Below are 16654 nucleotides of genomic sequence, written 5' to 3' on the forward strand. Positions count from 1 at the left end.
AATAGTAGGTAGATTGGTAGAGGGACCTGCAATTTCCTCCCACTCCAGTTCACCATTATGCCCTAGCCTGAAATGAACCCAGGTGCAGTTACTGGGTTCATTACTGTGGACATAAACACAGGGCTGATAGCCTTATTCAGGGTCAGGGTCATTCAGGGTCCCCTTGTGTTTGGATTTTAAAGTACATAGCTCAGGTAACCTTATGTAAAGTTAGTGCCTAGAAGGGCAAAGTGTTTTTATCTGGTGTCTATGTTCCTGTGAACTTGTTCCAAAGTGATTGCATAACTTTGGCTGCTGTTTAGATTGTTTTGGACTAAATAACCCTGTGAGTCTGTCATTGCCGACCCCACCACAAGCACACAGACCCATGACTAATATATATATATATATTTGTAGGAAGGCGCAAGGGTCCGTCATTGACTGAAGGTACGTGTCACCGAGGTTCCTGGCCTCGGCGAGATAAGAACCGGTAATTTTGTGTGTCAGCGGTAGCTAGTCCTCGCTGACACTGTTTTACTTAGTGTGGCTGTAAAGCCGATCTGGGCCGGTTCTTATTGGGAGCAGCCATAGAGCAGGGTGGGTGGCTGTTCCCCACGTCCAGGCCAGGTTTTGGGCTGGGTGTGGTATGTTCCTCCAAGTGAGAGTGGAGCTCTGTGTTTTGGGAGCTGAGGAGTTCTGCCATACTGCAAGGCTGAGAGTCGCATGAGAGCTGCCAGCTGGAAGCCAGGCGCCCTAAAGCCTGCTGTGGACTGCCAGGTGACGTGTTTTTTTAGTTCTGTGGAATTTTGCTGTGTGAATTAACACGAGGATTCCTGCAGTGTGAACACCAGGGACCTGCCAAGTATTGTGTTTCTTTTCTGCCTTTTTGTGTGAATAAAGCCTCTATATATATATATATATATATATATATATATATATTACACACACACACACACATACATACATATACACACTCCAGGTCTGGGTGATCAGCTAGAGCAGTGTTTCCCAACGAGGGTTCTTTGGGCCTGTACCAAAAACACCTCTTTCAGCTAACCTGTAGAGACACGCTATGCAGTACATACCCATCCGTCACTCCACCAATTCTGCGATGGTGTGTGGAATCACGGGACCCCATAACTGGATGTGCTCCTGTGTCTTCCTGTTCAGCTGCATAATGAGATGAACAGGAAGAAAGAGGAGCACATCCGGTTGCACTGTCAGAGGAACCGCCGATGGCTATTAAAGCTGTTATGTGATCCGAGGTGCAATCGGCGCAGAGACAGGAGGGTAAATACTGCTCAAACTGTCTTCTCTCCATAGGTTAGCTGAAAGAGATGTCTTAGGTACAGACCTGGATAATCTCTTTAAGGCTGGGTGCACATACATCAGTTGTGTCCAGTTTTTTTTTTAGACTGGAACTAGAAGCCGGACAGTTGACGTTCATAGCCTGAAAGCGCCAGAGAGAAAAAACACTGCAAGCTAGGTTTTTCTGTCTGGTGCTACAAGACATCTGGCATCTAAAGTGATGCGCTGGATGCCACGAACGTCATGCTTACTCCACCGAGATGGCATGCTGAATATCACCCAGCTGGACCTTCACTGCAAACTGCTAGTAATTTATTTATAGCTTCTAGCAGGAATAATAGCGGTAAGGCACAATATAGAGTCATAAGAATAGATGCCCCAGAATTGTTACTACATGGGAATGTAAGTAAATACCAAAACACACATGTCAGGAGAGGTGACAGGTCCACTTTAAGACCCATGCACAAGACTAATCTGTTTGCCATACAGTTTCCTTGGCACCTGTACCACTCCCGGTTGTATCAGCATACCTCCATGCCCTATGTAGGATCAGACAGGAGAGCGAAGTGTTACAATGTGTTTTACCCCACATACCAGCTGTGGCTTGCAAACTCACCAAAATTAGTCGTATGCCAGTATCCAGCCCCACGTTCCACCACACATTTGTGTTAAACACCAACAGTTGTACAATAGACACAACGACCATCTCAAGCATGGCATTCTCTGTATTCTGCCAGATCTGAAAGAAAGCAGGACGAGGATAACTGTCAGCAGGAGCAACCAGCACCATCTTCTGCACTTACAAAATCCAAAGCCTGCAGCTCAATCCATTCATTCAGGGGCAACAAAAACATCTTTGATGGCCAGATAATTTGCTACAGTGTGTCAGTGCAGGTAAAATGTATCAAGACAGGTCCTCTTTAAAGTGACAATATCATGAGACTTTTAAATGGTCACAGAGCGGCCAGGACCAGGTACTATCAGCAGCTCATCAAACCCACCAGTCAACATGGTTGAATCAAAATGATACATTACCATCCTGTAAGCCCTTGTGAAGCCAATGCAGACTGACACCGAGTGCAGGTTATACAGTGATGTGTCCAAAGACAGGTAAGCTACCATTGCAAAAGGGGAGACTGAAATAAAGTAAAAAAAAAATAATGCAATTAATACATTGGACATAAATTTCAATACAAAGCAATGTTTTAGGAAACTGCTAGACAACAAGAGCGATCATATTCTGCTTTTAACTTAATTAGAAATAATGACGATCTGCACACCCCCAAAGCTTTATTTATGGCAGATTTAGGGTACTTTCACACTAGCGTTATTCTTTTCCGGCACTGAGTTCCGTCCTAGGGGCTCAATACCGGAAAACAACTGATCAGGCATATCCCCATGCATTCTGAATGGAGAGCAATCTGTTCAGGATGTATCAGGATGTCTTCAGTTCAGTCAATCTTACGGGATGCTGCGGTATTTTCTCCGTCCAAAATTCCAGAACACTTGCCGGAATGCCGATTCCGGCACCAAGTGTTTCGGCAAAACAGATCCGGTTTTCCAGTCTGCGCACGCACAGACCTTTAAATATGCAAAAAAAAGATAGATACCGGATCAGTTTTTCCGGATGATACCGGAGAGACGATTCCGGTGTTTCAATGCATTTGTTAGACGGATCCGGATCCGTCTACAAATGCTATCTGTTTGGCTTTGCACACAGATTTCCGGTTAAGGCAGGCAGTTCCAGCAACGAAACTGTCTGCCGGATCTTCACAACGCAAGTGTGAAAGTACCCTTACACTGAAGTAGCATTATCTGTTTGTCATAAGTGGCAAGAAAGTACCCAGCGCATATATCATCTATAGGCCCCTATTCAACAGAGGCCAAAATAGTGGCCTTTTTGTCCCCATTGCTATATCGTTTATTCTGTATAGGACAGAGCAATCCGTTGAGCTATTCCACATAAAAGTATCCAGGGAAAAACCTATGCTGGGCGGCACACATTTTGGGGGTCATATATCAACCAATATACGCCACTTACCTACATTAGGCGCAGATTTTGTTTCAAAGATGTCTAGCAACTTTTCCCTTTTTTTACGCCAGTGCCGAAAAAAGGGGGCGTGATGTGGGTGTGTAAGAGGGCAGGCCAGTCTCATTTATCCTTTTCTATACCAATATTTGGCATAGAAAATGGCTTAAATCAGGGATGCCCAACCTGTGGCCCTCCAGCTGTTGTAAAACCACAACTCCAAGGGGGCTGGCGTACGTTTAAGCATGTTGTACGCTGCCAGAACGTGCGCCTAAGTTATGCAGAGGTTGGTGCCTCTACATAACTTAGGCGCATTCACCGCCAGAGCAGGGGTATTAAGACCAGCGTATGAATCGCCGGTCTTGATAAATAACCCCATTTATTTTTAACATGGCAGCCCAGGGGTGATGGCTGGCACTGTATGCCTATACACTGGTATCCATAGGAGGCATCTCCTATAATTGCCAGTATATCCTGGGACATTTAAACCGGGCCCCCGATACAGCACAACCCTGCCGTCATGACCACCTCAAAAAGCCTAAAAATCACAGCAATTCAATTATGAGGATTCAATTATCGTGGACGCGTGGATTGGGTGTAGGCTTATTTTGGACCTTATTCAGACTGGTGTTAAATGCACATGACCATATCTATTTTACGTACTTGCAAAACACGGATACCAGCTCAGTGGATGCCACCATTTCTTTTTTTTAACTCTTGCAGAAATGTGCTGTCCTTGTCCGCAAAACAGACAAGAATAGGACATGTTCTATCCTTTTTTGCGGGGCAGCGGAACGAACATACACATTGAAACGAATGGGTCTGCATCAGATCCGTAAAAAATGCGTATCGAATACAGACCTAAGAAATGGTTGTGTGCATGAGCCCTTACTCCCATAAATCGCCCATTTTGGGTACATTTGCCCAAAGCTCACTGCCTTCCATGCATACTTTGTGGGCAACTCTCCGGTCTATTGCCAATCATGCATTCCTCCTCCGAGGTGTACATCAGCAAATCCTCCCAATGTACACCTCCAGCACAAACTAAAAATGCAGTCTAAAAGCCCCCTACTTCCAAGAAATCCGCTGCAAACCTTTTCCAGGCTGCTGTAAGCGCTAGGCATGATAGCATGGCAGCCCAGGAACAATGCCCAGAGCCACCCAGGAGTTGTGTAGGAAAAAACCTGGCAACCACTACAGTTGGCGCATTGCTTTGAAGAAGACATCAGAGGCTCTCCAATATGGCACCATGCAAGAATTTTTGGGGACACGTAGATCACCTAGAACAATGGCTAAAAAAAAAAAGCAAATCCTGCCACCAATGCGATTTTCTTTCTTCCACTTACCCAGCATGAGCAAAATTCTCCTCACAAGAGCTGCTTTTTGTAATCGGCTTTGTTTTTTCATGAAGACGTTTAGCATCCGGGTGTCATTTTGGAAAAAGGGATTCCTGACAATCCCCAATATATAAGCACCTTGAATTTCTTTGAGAATCCATAAAAAAGCTAAAAGTATAATGAGACAATATCCGACAATGGCCTGAGGACTCTGTAAGGAGAAGTTAGAATAACAGTAGTGATGTAACAAGCTGGACTCCAGCAGAACCAATAGAAGAATGACGCAGTACATCACGGGTTCCTTCCAGGTCATCCTCCAGAAGAAGGGATCACAGTTATTTGTGGATTTCCTCACATGATGTTTGAGAACAAGTCCAATCTCGGTTAAATTGAGACTGAGAATAAAACCAAGTCCAGCAATGAACAGAACCAGGCCGATGGAGTTTGGAATGAAATACGCCGATACGGTTGTCCCAACTGATATCACAAACATGACCAGCAACCTGCAAAAATACAGAAAATATCTAAACTGGAAACTGCAAAACAAGGGAGTAAAAAATCCAATATATACAGCAGAGATCTGAGGTGCAATACAGGAGATCATGCTGTTGCTCAAAGCGACCTGCTACCGGTAAAGTGTGACATTCACCATGGGACAGTGTCCTGCCACACATTAAAGTGCTTCTGATGAATGAAGGTTTTTGTGTTATGGGCACAGGTTAGGACCCCAGGAGATGTCAGCTCCAAGGCCAGACAACACCTTTCATCTTTTTTGTCAGTTATCATTCATGACAGCCCAAAAGAGGCTCATCCCAAAAAATAAAATAAAATTGTCTACGATTAATTATTGTATAGAAAACAAAAATAAAGATCATGAAGCACAATTTTGATTCCTGAATATTACATACCTTAAGTTACTGGACATTGGTGACCCTCCCAATATAAATTCCAGTATCTGCTCCATTCCCCAAAGAACAAGGGCATCAAGAGGTGGTAGGATACCCAGAGCCCAAAGAAAGGGCAGAAACAAAAAGACGACGTGTAGGACTTTGTTGGCCAAAACTAAAGCTGGATTGGTTGTGATAAATCTGCAAAGAGACAAAGTATTGCACAAGTCATCATCTCGGAGGTGCAAGATCAGAACCACAAAACGTCAAATGTATGACGAGGTTCACAGGGGGGGAAGTAACCAGTTGGGGGTGTACCTGCCAAGTCTGACTCTATCCAATCAGTGCTGCCATTTTCAGACTGTGAAGGTACACCCCCCCAACTGGTTACCACCCCTTTTTACCCTTACTGCAGACTGCTAGCAATTCATCCATAACTTCTAAGCAGGAATAATACAGGACTGGTACAACATACAGACATAAGAATAGATGCTCCAGAATTGTTATTACATGGGGAATGCATGAAGCTATTAAAACAGACATGTCAGGAGAGGTGACAGCTCCTCTTTACCCTGCTATGGTAGACAAGGAAAGTTTCCAGCATCAGATACAAAGATAAAATCCACTTGTTTTGAATGGACACTTAATAAACTTGGATTTTATCTTTATATCTGATGCTGGAAACCTTTCCCGTTTATCCTGGGACCCGGCACCAGCATCCACACTACTAAGTGACACGCGCACTGAACATTCATTCATGTCGGTGAGCTGATACTATTTTTCTTTTTATTATTTAATAGGGTTGTGCACAGCTTTAATGTTGATGACCTATCCTAAGGACAGGTCATTAGTATCAGATCGGCAAGGGTCCAACCCGCGGCACCCCCACCAATCAGCTGTTTGAAGAGATGCGAGCGCTACTTCCTCTTCTAAATTACTTGCTCGTCATCTCGCTTGTTGAGGTGGCACAGTGACCCGCAGTTGTCCTGGAAATAGGTTATCAATATTATACCGGAGACAACCCCTTTAACTCTGATACATTAGCTTTGCTTCACCAGCAGGGGTGTGGAATTCCTATCGCCCGACGCCCGGGACATGCAGTTCCAGGCGCCGGGCAGGTAGTTTGTGCAGGCAGCTTAGCCCTGCGGGTAAGTAGCAGGGCTAGGGTTGCGCCGTGTTTTCCTCTAATACACAGCCCGGTGCAGCAAGTCCGGGCTGCTTACCGCAGTGTTATCAGCGCTCCTGTGCAGGCCGGAAGTCGGGCGCCACGGGCCGGAAGTCAGCTCCCAGCAGAGGCACACGTTAGTCAGCGGCTGTAGTAGGAGCTCCTGACATGGTGGCAGCCCGTGCCGTGATAGATAGCCCAGCAGGTAGTGTGTGTGGTGACTGCTCTGGGTCAGCTATGCTCTGCTGTCAGGCTGCCGCTCTGCTTCTTCTCCCTGGCATTGAAGTGTCAATAGGAGTGCTGCCATGTTCCAACTTCCAGCCACTCACCCTCCATGAATAGGGGGGGGGACGGGGACTTCCCCATACTGGTATGTACATCAAGGGGATTCACTGCCCCAGTATGGCATGTACATTAAAGGGATTCACTGCCCCAGTATGGCATGTACATTAAAGGGATTCACTGCCCCAGTATGGCATGTATATTAAAAGGATTCACTGCCCCAGTATGGCATGTATATTAAAGGGATTCACTGGCCCAGTATGGCATGTACATTAAAGGGATTCACTGGCCCAGTATGGCATGTACATTAAAGGGATTCACTTAAATATGGTTTTGATTTAAAATTACTTTTTGTATCAGGACAAGTAGATTGTCATGAGGGACAAGTAGATTGTCATGAGGGACAAGTAGATTGAGACCCCGCTTTAGTCCTTCGACAAGTAGTTTTTTTTTTAAATTTCCACACCCCTGACCAGTCTTCAGTTTTACTCTGCAACATCAACACTGCTACACCGTTCTGCAGTTTAACCCTGCTACATCAGTTCCACACAGCTACATTGGTCTTCAGTTTACTCGGCAACATCAACTCTGCTACATTTCAACTAAGCTGAATTTAACCTGCAGCTCTGCTGCCTCGTGCATACAGCTCCGCTACACCCGGCTGTCTGCTCTTCCACAATGCCTCTCCAGCTCTGCTACACCAGTACCACCTATCCGTACTGCTCAAGATCTGCTCTACAAGCTGATATGGCATCTCTTTATGAGACGGGGATGTCAATGTCATCAGACAGTGATGCCTTTCATAGTGGTATAAGGTTAATAAAAGCTTTCTTGCCATCACTGACTGGAGGAGATGTGACAACTGTCAGACAACATCAGTTTCTTCTCCCAATGTGCCACTTACTCAGCATTTTCCGAAGGAGCTTAAAGGGGTATACCGGTGGGGGTCCCAAACAATCATGAGAACAGGGGCCCCGTACCCCCCTGCAATGAACGGAGCGGAGGGTTGCACATGTGCGTGGCTGTCCCATTCACTTCTATGGGACTTCCAGAGATAGCCGAGTACAGTGCTCGACAGTCTCTGGAATTCCCATAGAAATGAATGGAGCAGTCACACGCATGTGCGACCGACCGCCCCGTTCATTTCAAGGGGGCTGCACGGGGAACTGGGCCTCCTTCCTTGTACAGAAACTGCTCCACCTGCACACTGGTTTAACCCCTATTAAAAGGGAACCTGTCACCAGTTTTATGCTCCCCAAACTAAGGCCAGCACAAAACAGTGACAGATCCCCTTAGCAAATTGCAGTCACTTTCTTTAACTGCCTCGGCTGTTTTGCTAAAATCTTGTACTGAACAGCCCCAGCGCATATTCATGAGCTCCCGAAAATAGCAGGAGGGCTGGGAGATCATGCATATGAGGCTTGTTAGCATGCGCTGGAGCTATTAAAACTTAGGATACTGATGACAGATTTCCCCTAAAGGGGTATTCCCATCTTGGCCTTTCAAAGTAGGTGCCAGCTGGAGTTATGGAAACATATAAGCTGGCCACTTCGCAGTCACAACAACTCTCATAGCAGTGAATGGGGGCCACACTGTTTGTGGTGCTACACTATCTGCATAGCTCACATTCACTGCAGAAGGATTTACGGAAACAGCATAGCGCAGGCTGCTGAGCCGTTTCCGTAACTCGGCCTGGCCGGTGCATACTGTGGTTCTTCCCATATCGGCCATGAAAGGCAGAGATGGGAATAAACCTTCAATAATGTCACCATTTCCTGGCAGTTGTGCTTCCACAGTCTTTCTTCTCATACAGAAATCTGTCTTTTCAAGGACTGTCTAATGCAGGAAAGGGACACACATTGACAGTAAAATTTACCTGTATGCAAGATCAACAGCAATAAAAGCAAATATATAGACCGGTCTCAGAAGGGGGGTGATTTCATAAGTGTCTTGTGCATGAAAAGTAGCCGTCTCGGTGGCTGAATTGATGATTAAAGAATATTCTCCTATGCAAACCGTTACCCAGCCGAAAATAAAGATCATGACTGTTGCTCCCGTGTTTCCATACAGCAAACCGATCCTATACGGCATCAAGTACCATGTCCCCAGTCCACACAGAAGTCCAGCAAGGATGGAATGAAATATCAGGTTTGCTATATACTTCTTGCCCGGTATTATGAATTTCACAGTCTCTGTGCCAAGGCAGCTGGAAAAGTCAAAGTCATCTTCATCTGTGAGGGCGTTTTGGTTCTGAAGTCTTTCTACGGTGGAAGTCTTCCTGCGGGCGTATCGATTCAAAAGCTGAACGACAAAGGAGGCGATGAGAATCAGTCCTGCCGAGAGCGTGGCGGCATAGTAATCCTCTAAGATGTTGACTTCGTACAGCACAGTGCCCACACTGCCCAGGACCCATGGTGTCAGAAACAAGATTACTTGGTTGATGTATATGTAAGGAGGGGCACTGTAACCCAACTTAAATCGAGGACCGCCAAGGACCGTTTGGGGAAAACGTTTCCAGAAGAATTCCTGCTTGTAATCATTTAGTAAAGGAACATCAGGACCCATTCTTCTTAATCACAGCTTTGGGTTTGGTTTCATTTTTTAGGTGGTGAAATGGTAATATCTAAAAGACAACAAACACAGTGAAATATCCACTGGGCAATAAGTGGCAAACATCGCACTTATCATATTGCTTTAACCACACAATTAAAAGGACTGTCCAGGTAAAGAAAATAATGATTTATCCCCAGTATAGGTCATCATTATCACATCAGCGGGGGTCCAAGTCCTGGCACCCCTGCCAATCAGCTGTTACAGGGAGCCACAGGGCGCACGCCCTGGCACTTCTCCAAGTACAGCACCGTATATTGTATAGAGGCTGTGCTTGGCATTACAGCTCAGCCCCATTCACTTCAATAGGGCTAAGCTACAACTAGGCCACGTGATAGATGTGCGGTGATGTCACATGGCCTAGGAAGAGGCCGCAGCGCTCCCAGAGCAGGGGTCATCGATATAATTTACCAGATAACCCCTTTAAAGTGTACCTCTTAAGAAAACTAGAAAACTGGAAGGGGGAGACGGGCAGGCTTCTGGTGAGATCCCCACTGATTGCTGAAATGAAGGGAGAGAGGCACTGGGTTGCGTGTTGCGCCCCTCCGGCTGTATTTAGCTCCGCTCAAAGATGCAAGCAGAGTATTGTATGCAGTGGCCGCAGCATTGACATTTGTGACTGGGCCCTCCGGGGAGGACTGAGAACTTAAAGTGGCCCTGGAAAAAATAAAATACTAAAAGTGGCCCCATGTTGTAGGCAGGTCCAACTTGACAGAAGACAGGCCAACAAAAGTAGATAGGGCCAGCAGCAATAACACAGTGCAGCACAAAATACCGCCCAGCAGAACCAAATATCACAGTGCAGAACAAAATACTGCAGCCCTCACCACATTATCCAACTGTATCCTGTTCTGAGGACGGTGATACTGTTGAGCTCAGGAGGGCACCTCCAAGCATTAGATCATTATGTACCCGACCGGCAGCCATGAGGAGGGCTTGGGAGGCCCCCTGTGCATCAGTGCACCGGGAAATTTCCCAATTTCCCTTTAGGTTTTGTGGCCAGTCCACCCCTGGGGTTCACATCATCCATGTGAGTGCAGTACAATATACCCGCAATCACATAGGAACTGACTGTATCATAAATCACTATGATTCGGTCATTTCTGGATAGGGGACCGGTGTTTCCCGAATCAAGAACAGTCTTGTGACTCTAACTCTACCATTCACACCGCGCTATATAGAAAATGCATATATGCAATTGCGGACAAGAATAGGAAATGCTCTATATTTGTGGCGGGGCCGCGGAACAGAACAACGGATGCAGACAGCACACGGTGTGTGCTGTCCAAATCTTTTGCAGCCCCATAGAAATGAATAGGTTCAGTAATTCTGGGTCCACATCCGTTCCGCAATTTTGCGGAACGGGTGTGGACCTATTTATTTAATCGTGCCACAAAAGATACGGACAGCACACCGTGTTCTGTTTGCATCCGTATGTCCACTCCCCGCAAAAAATATAGAGCATGTCCTATTCTTGTCCGCAATAGCGGACAAGAATAGGACATGCTCTATATAGTGCTGACCGCAAAACACTTACGGTCATGTGAATGCACCCTTAGGGGAAATCATCTCCTTTATCAGATACCATATGAGGCCCCCTATTAAATGTCATCAATAAAACTGTGCACCCACCCTGTGATACTCCTTTCTCCTTATCCATGCCTTACCTAGCCCCTATGCTATATTAAAAAAACATATATTATTTTTTTTACTCCAAATCATCGCAGAAGTAAAATATACAAAACGCTCTTTTCATTGCTTGGATTATTTCCAAGCAGCCATAACAAGTTATCATGGCAAATCTACAGTCAGATGCAGGAGGTAAGGAAATCCCCAGCCGGGGGAGCGCCAGATCCCACGGGGAGATCTCAGACTTATAAACACAAAACTGACTTGGTCGTCACTGTACCTGCCAAACAAATGGATTTGCTTCCCTCGTTTGCATCACAAGGTTTGGATTTCCTGCTATTAGAGGAAAGATTACAAAGTATCAGTAAATCAATCACATTAAATAACAAAAAAGACAAAGAGAAATAAACATCAGCGAAGAATAAACAAGGATTAGATACATGTAGATAGCGGACGCTCACCCTCTCCTCACTATTAGGTGTCATTATCTACACACTTTTTCTTTTCTCCACATGGGCACATTTTCAAGATGAAACATTTGTCTCTTGTTGTGTTCCCTTAGTAATGTAAACTCAACACCTAGCAACCCCAAACACTGTCACGGCACACCAGCCCATTCAGGTGACTGGTCTGGATAAACCTCCGGACAAGGTTAACCAACCCCTTAAAGGGGTTGTCTTACTTCAGCAGGTTAATACAAGGCACTTACTAATGTATTGTGATTGTCCATATTGCTTCCTTTGCTGGCTGGATTCATTTTTCCATCACATTATACACTGCTCGTATCCAGGGGTTATGACCAGTGATGGGCAGTTCGCATTGTTCGCCCGCGAACACATGCGGGCTGCCATCTTTTCTCACAACGGAAAACGTGTCTTAGCTTGTCACTGTGGAGTGATCAAGCTGGTAGACGATCATAAGGCGCATTACCGCGACCCGGTACAGGATACAACAAAGTTTATTTTGAGACCATCCTATAATCCAGCAACGGTGGTCATGCTACCACACTACAGGAAAAGGCGCCAGCCTCTCCAGCACTTTTTCCTATAGTGTATAAGCAGGACCACCACTAATGGAATGCAGGGTGGTCTGTAACCATGGAAACAAGCAGTGTATAATGTGATGGAAAAATGAATCCAGCCAGCAAAGGAGGTAATATGAACAATCACAGTACATTAGTAAGTGCCTTGTATTAACTTTCTCTACATGATAAAGGCTACTAAGGCTACTTTTACACTGGCGTTTCTGGGTCCGCTTGTGAGATCCGTTTCAGGGCTCTCACAAGTGGCCCAAAACTGATCAGTTTAGCCCCAATGCATTCTGAATGGATAAGGATCCGTTCAGAATGCATCAGTTTGCCTCCGCTCAGCCTCCATTCCGCTCTAGAGGCGGACACCAAAACTGTGTGCTGTGCTCTCCGATTCCGCATTTGCGGAGCGCAGCCCCGAACTTACGGGTTTCGGCCCCGAACTTCCGGTCCGCAGCTCCGCAAAAGACAGAACATGTCCTATTCTTGTCCGCAGCTGCGGACAAGAATAGGCATTTCTATAGGGGTTGCCGGCTGGTTGTGTTGCAGATCCGCAATTTGCGGGTCCGCAACACACCACGGACGTGTGAATGGACCCTTAAACCACGAGCGAGTCTGCGGTGTTCAAAGTAAAAAAAAAAAAAAGCTGTGTTTTCTGCAGAGGAGTATGCGGCAGATTTTGCAGAGGCAAAATCTGTGTTAACATACCCCTGCTTCTCATAACTTTTATGCCAGTAGCCAAACACCATAAGGGCTCATGCACACGACCTTATGTTTGGTGCGCATCCGATCTGCATTTTTTACGTACGGGTTCAGATGCGGACCCGCTCATTTCAATGGGGCTGCAAAAGATGCGGACAGCAAACCGTGTGCTATCCGCATCCATATGTCTATTCTGCTGCCCCACAAGAATAGGCATTTAAAACATTCTGAGAGACCTGCAGAAGGGAAAATGCGGGATACCCACGGTCGGTGTCCGTGTTTTGCAGATCCGTGATTTGTGGACCACAAAAACGGATATGGCCGTGTGCATGAGGCCTAAATATGTTGTTTAAGGCGTATTAATTTATGCAATATCTTAAAGATAGGTGATAAGTGACGGATTAGCACAGATTCCACCGCTGGGTTGCGTTCCGTTGTTCAGTTTTTATCGCGCGGGTGCAATGTGTTTAGCACACGCGTGATAAAACAGAATGTGGTGCCCAGACCCGAACTTCTTCACAGAAGTTCAGGTTTGGGTTCAAGGTTGTGTAGATTGTATTATTTTCCCTTATATATTTATAATGGAAAATAATAATAATGATCGGGTCCCCATTCCGATCGTCTCCTAGCAACCGTGCGTGAAAATCACACTTGCTTGCGGAATCTTGCGACTTTCACGCAACCCCATTCATTTCTATGGGGCTTGCGTTACGTGAAAAACACACAAAGAGGAGCATAAGTGATGCGTGAAAATCACCGCTCATGTGCACAGCCCCATTGAAATGAATGGGTCCGGATTCAGTGCGGGTGCAATGCGTTCACCTCACGCATCGCACCCGCGCGGAAATCTCGCCCGTGTGAAAGGGGCCTTAGGGCTCGGTTACATGGCGATGTGACGCGTGACTCCAAGTTGCAGAAAAGACTATTTTAGAGGAGCGATTTAGCTGTGAAAACACAGGTGAGCTGCATGACACTCGCAACTTCCATTAAAGTCAATGGGTTAAAAGTCGCACAACACATGTAGCTGAACGTCTACACGTGTGTCTCGCGACTTCTCTGCAACTTGCTGTCTCGCGACTATTTTAGAGCTGTGAAAACGCAGACGCGTTGCGACAAAATCCATCACGTCTGGACTTTTTGCGACACGGCGGAATATCATTACATGAAGTGTCCTGCGACACGAGACGTAAACTTACAGGCGCCACTTTCCCTATGTACTAGCTATAATGGCCTCATACAGCACCTAGCGCTGACACTGCCCATAGCAACCAGAGTGCAGCTTTCATATTTTTTAGGGCGGGTTAGCCAATGTAAGAAGCGATCTGATTGGTTGCTATGGGTAACCGCTCCGCACCACTGTCACATATGAGGCCCATACAATTATACCGCACACTGCCAGTGATCTCCCCGGGCATCTCTGTAAACCGCACGGTCTGCATTGCATCCACATACACTGAACAAAGCGGACTGTTTATTTACTGCAGAAAAATGCACTATAGGATCGCACATTCCTGCAGCGGCGACGGGGTTAAACCAGGCTAGTGATGGCGGCCTGACCATAATAACAACAGCCCGGGGCCGCCCGCTCCGCCGGTACAGGTGCCATTAACGGTCCCCCGTCCTTCCCACCGTTCTGCTGCACTCACCCGCCCCCCCTCAGCTAGCGGGCCGCGGCGCTCATCAGGCGGCTCCCGGTGCCGTGGACTCAGCCTCCATTTGCTCTTCGCCTCCCTCCTCCCCCTGCTGAGGCGGAGGGGGCGCGCAATGTGACGGGAGCCCGCAGAGACGTGCACGTTATCGGCCTGGCCGTGAGGAGAGCTTAATGGCGGCTCTATACGTTTCCAGCTGTAATTTTCCATTGTATGAGCGAGGTTGTCTCTCTGAAAACTGGTTTAGTTTTTACATAGCAACCAATCAGATTGATCATTTCAGTTTCCAACTGAGAGCTGAATAATGAAAGGTGAAACCTGATTGGTTGCTAGGGGGCAACTAAGCCAGTTTCCCTTTGCATCAGTTTTTATAAGGCTGGGGCTCAGGTCCCCTCACTTTTTGTCTTCCACCATGGCCTTCCCTCAGCAGAAAGGAGAGCAGGCCGTTAGAATACATTACACTCTATGACCGGTGTCACTTACCCCCTCAAAGCTGGAACGCATTGACAACGCAGGGGTCCATTTATTATTGAGAATGAACCTTCGTCCCCAATAATCGGCCCTCGTCAGTGTGCCACTGCTGCCAGTCACCCCACAAACAAGCAAACCCTCAGTTGACCGGGATCTGCTGCCGACAGTCAATGAATGTGTATAGGGGTGAGCGATCTGTACATACCAGTACAGAGGCCATTATCTAAGGCATGTAAATGCACGATCGGGAACAAACGGTTCTTTGGGCCTCAGAAGCATCTGATGAAAATCAGGGCTCCCCGTTTCCCAATGTGGACGGAGCTGCTTCGAGAAAGAGCTGAGTGCTAATCTTCGACATCTCCACAGAAGTGAATGGAGCAGTGGTCACGCGTGCAACCTCTCCGTTCACATCAGGATTTGGAGACCTCCGTTCTTGTGATTTCTAGGGGGCCACTTTCTTTGTGGGATATCCTCTATAGGTGCTTAACCATCTAGGGGGTGCAATGGTAGCAGACACTACCGGGCCCAGGAGCCTGATGGGGCCCAAAGACCCTTGTGCCGCATAACAAGACACCAGTATTAGGCTACATGCACACGACCGTGACGTTTTTTGCGGTCCACAAACCGCGGATCCGCAAAAAACGGAAGCTGCCCGTGTGCCTTCCGCAATGTACGTAGAAATGCCTATTCTTGTCCGCAAAACCGACAAGAATAGGACAGGTTATATTTTTTTTGCGGGTCCTCGGAACATTGCAATGGATGCGGACAGCACACGGAGTGCTGTCCGCATCTTTTGTGGCCCCATTGAAGTGAATGGGTCCGCAACCGAGCCGCAAAAACTGCGGCTCGGATGCAGACCCGAACAACGGTCGTGTACATGAGGCCTTATAGAAAGTGCATGCTGGTCACGTTACATCTCTGGCTGGAGGGAAGGGGTTAGGTCAAGAATTTGGCATGAGGAGGAGGAGGGGTGCCGTTTCAATTTTTGCTTCAGGCAGATGAAGGCTATGTGCTTCCCCGCCCCTGGCCGCAAAGCACTGAGGGAGGGGGGCCCAAGGTGAACTCTTGCTACAGCCCTGTGCATAACAAGACCAAAAAGAAGTATAATAAACTGAGTGACAAACTGGTACGCCTGCCTAAGAGGGCTTACAATCTAGGGGGGAAGTAGACAGTAGGTGAGGGTAGAAGCTGCTCATATGGCAGTGTAGAGGCAGGAGGGTTATTGTAGATGGTAGGCTTTCCAGAAGAGGGGAGTTTTCAGATTGCTTTGATGGTGGGGGGAGAGTTTGATGTGTTGAGGTATCAAGTTCATCAGAGTATGGGGGGGATGCACGGAAGAAATCTTGGAGACAATGATGTCAGGACCTGAGACGGAGGTCTTGGGAGAATCAGAGATTAGGTATTGGGAGGTTTGATCACAGTTGTATGGAAGGGAGACATAATGGACATTGTTAGTTTGCTGGGCAAAGGGGAACCAGTGAGGGGATTGGCATAAGGGAGAGATGGAACAAGGAGAGAGGTTCCCTGATATTCACCCTTTAACCGCTATACAGGGATCAGGACTTTGCTGCAGGGAACC

At 46.8% G+C, this 16654-nt stretch overlaps 1 protein-coding gene across 2 annotated transcripts in view; it reads right to left on the minus strand.

The window, feature by feature from the left end:
• The window catches only part of PCNX4 (pecanex 4), a 39006-nt gene extending 24291 nt beyond the window's left edge, over positions 1-14715 (minus strand). The window contains exons 1-7 of one of the 2 annotated variants that reach the window (XM_044272222.1): positions 14602-14715; positions 11507-11562; positions 8864-9610; positions 5562-5741; positions 4663-5156; positions 2323-2423; positions 1904-2026 (exon numbers count right to left, since the gene is read on the minus strand). In XM_044272222.1, coding sequence (XP_044128157.1) covers positions 1904-2026; positions 2323-2423; positions 4663-5156; positions 5562-5741; positions 8864-9552 — 1587 coding nt within the window. In that variant the 5' untranslated portion in view covers positions 9553-9610; positions 11507-11562; positions 14602-14715. The remainder of the gene's footprint in view (positions 1-1903; positions 2027-2322; positions 2424-4662; positions 5157-5561; positions 5742-8863; positions 9611-11506; positions 11563-14601) is intronic. The other variant, XM_044272223.1, reaches the window with a different exon arrangement.
• Between the last annotated feature and the right edge of the window lie 1939 nt (positions 14716-16654).

This window comes from Bufo gargarizans, chromosome 11 (assembly GCF_014858855.1).
Source record: "Bufo gargarizans isolate SCDJY-AF-19 chromosome 11, ASM1485885v1, whole genome shotgun sequence".
In the NCBI taxonomy this organism is placed as follows: domain Eukaryota; kingdom Metazoa; phylum Chordata; class Amphibia; order Anura; family Bufonidae; genus Bufo; species Bufo gargarizans.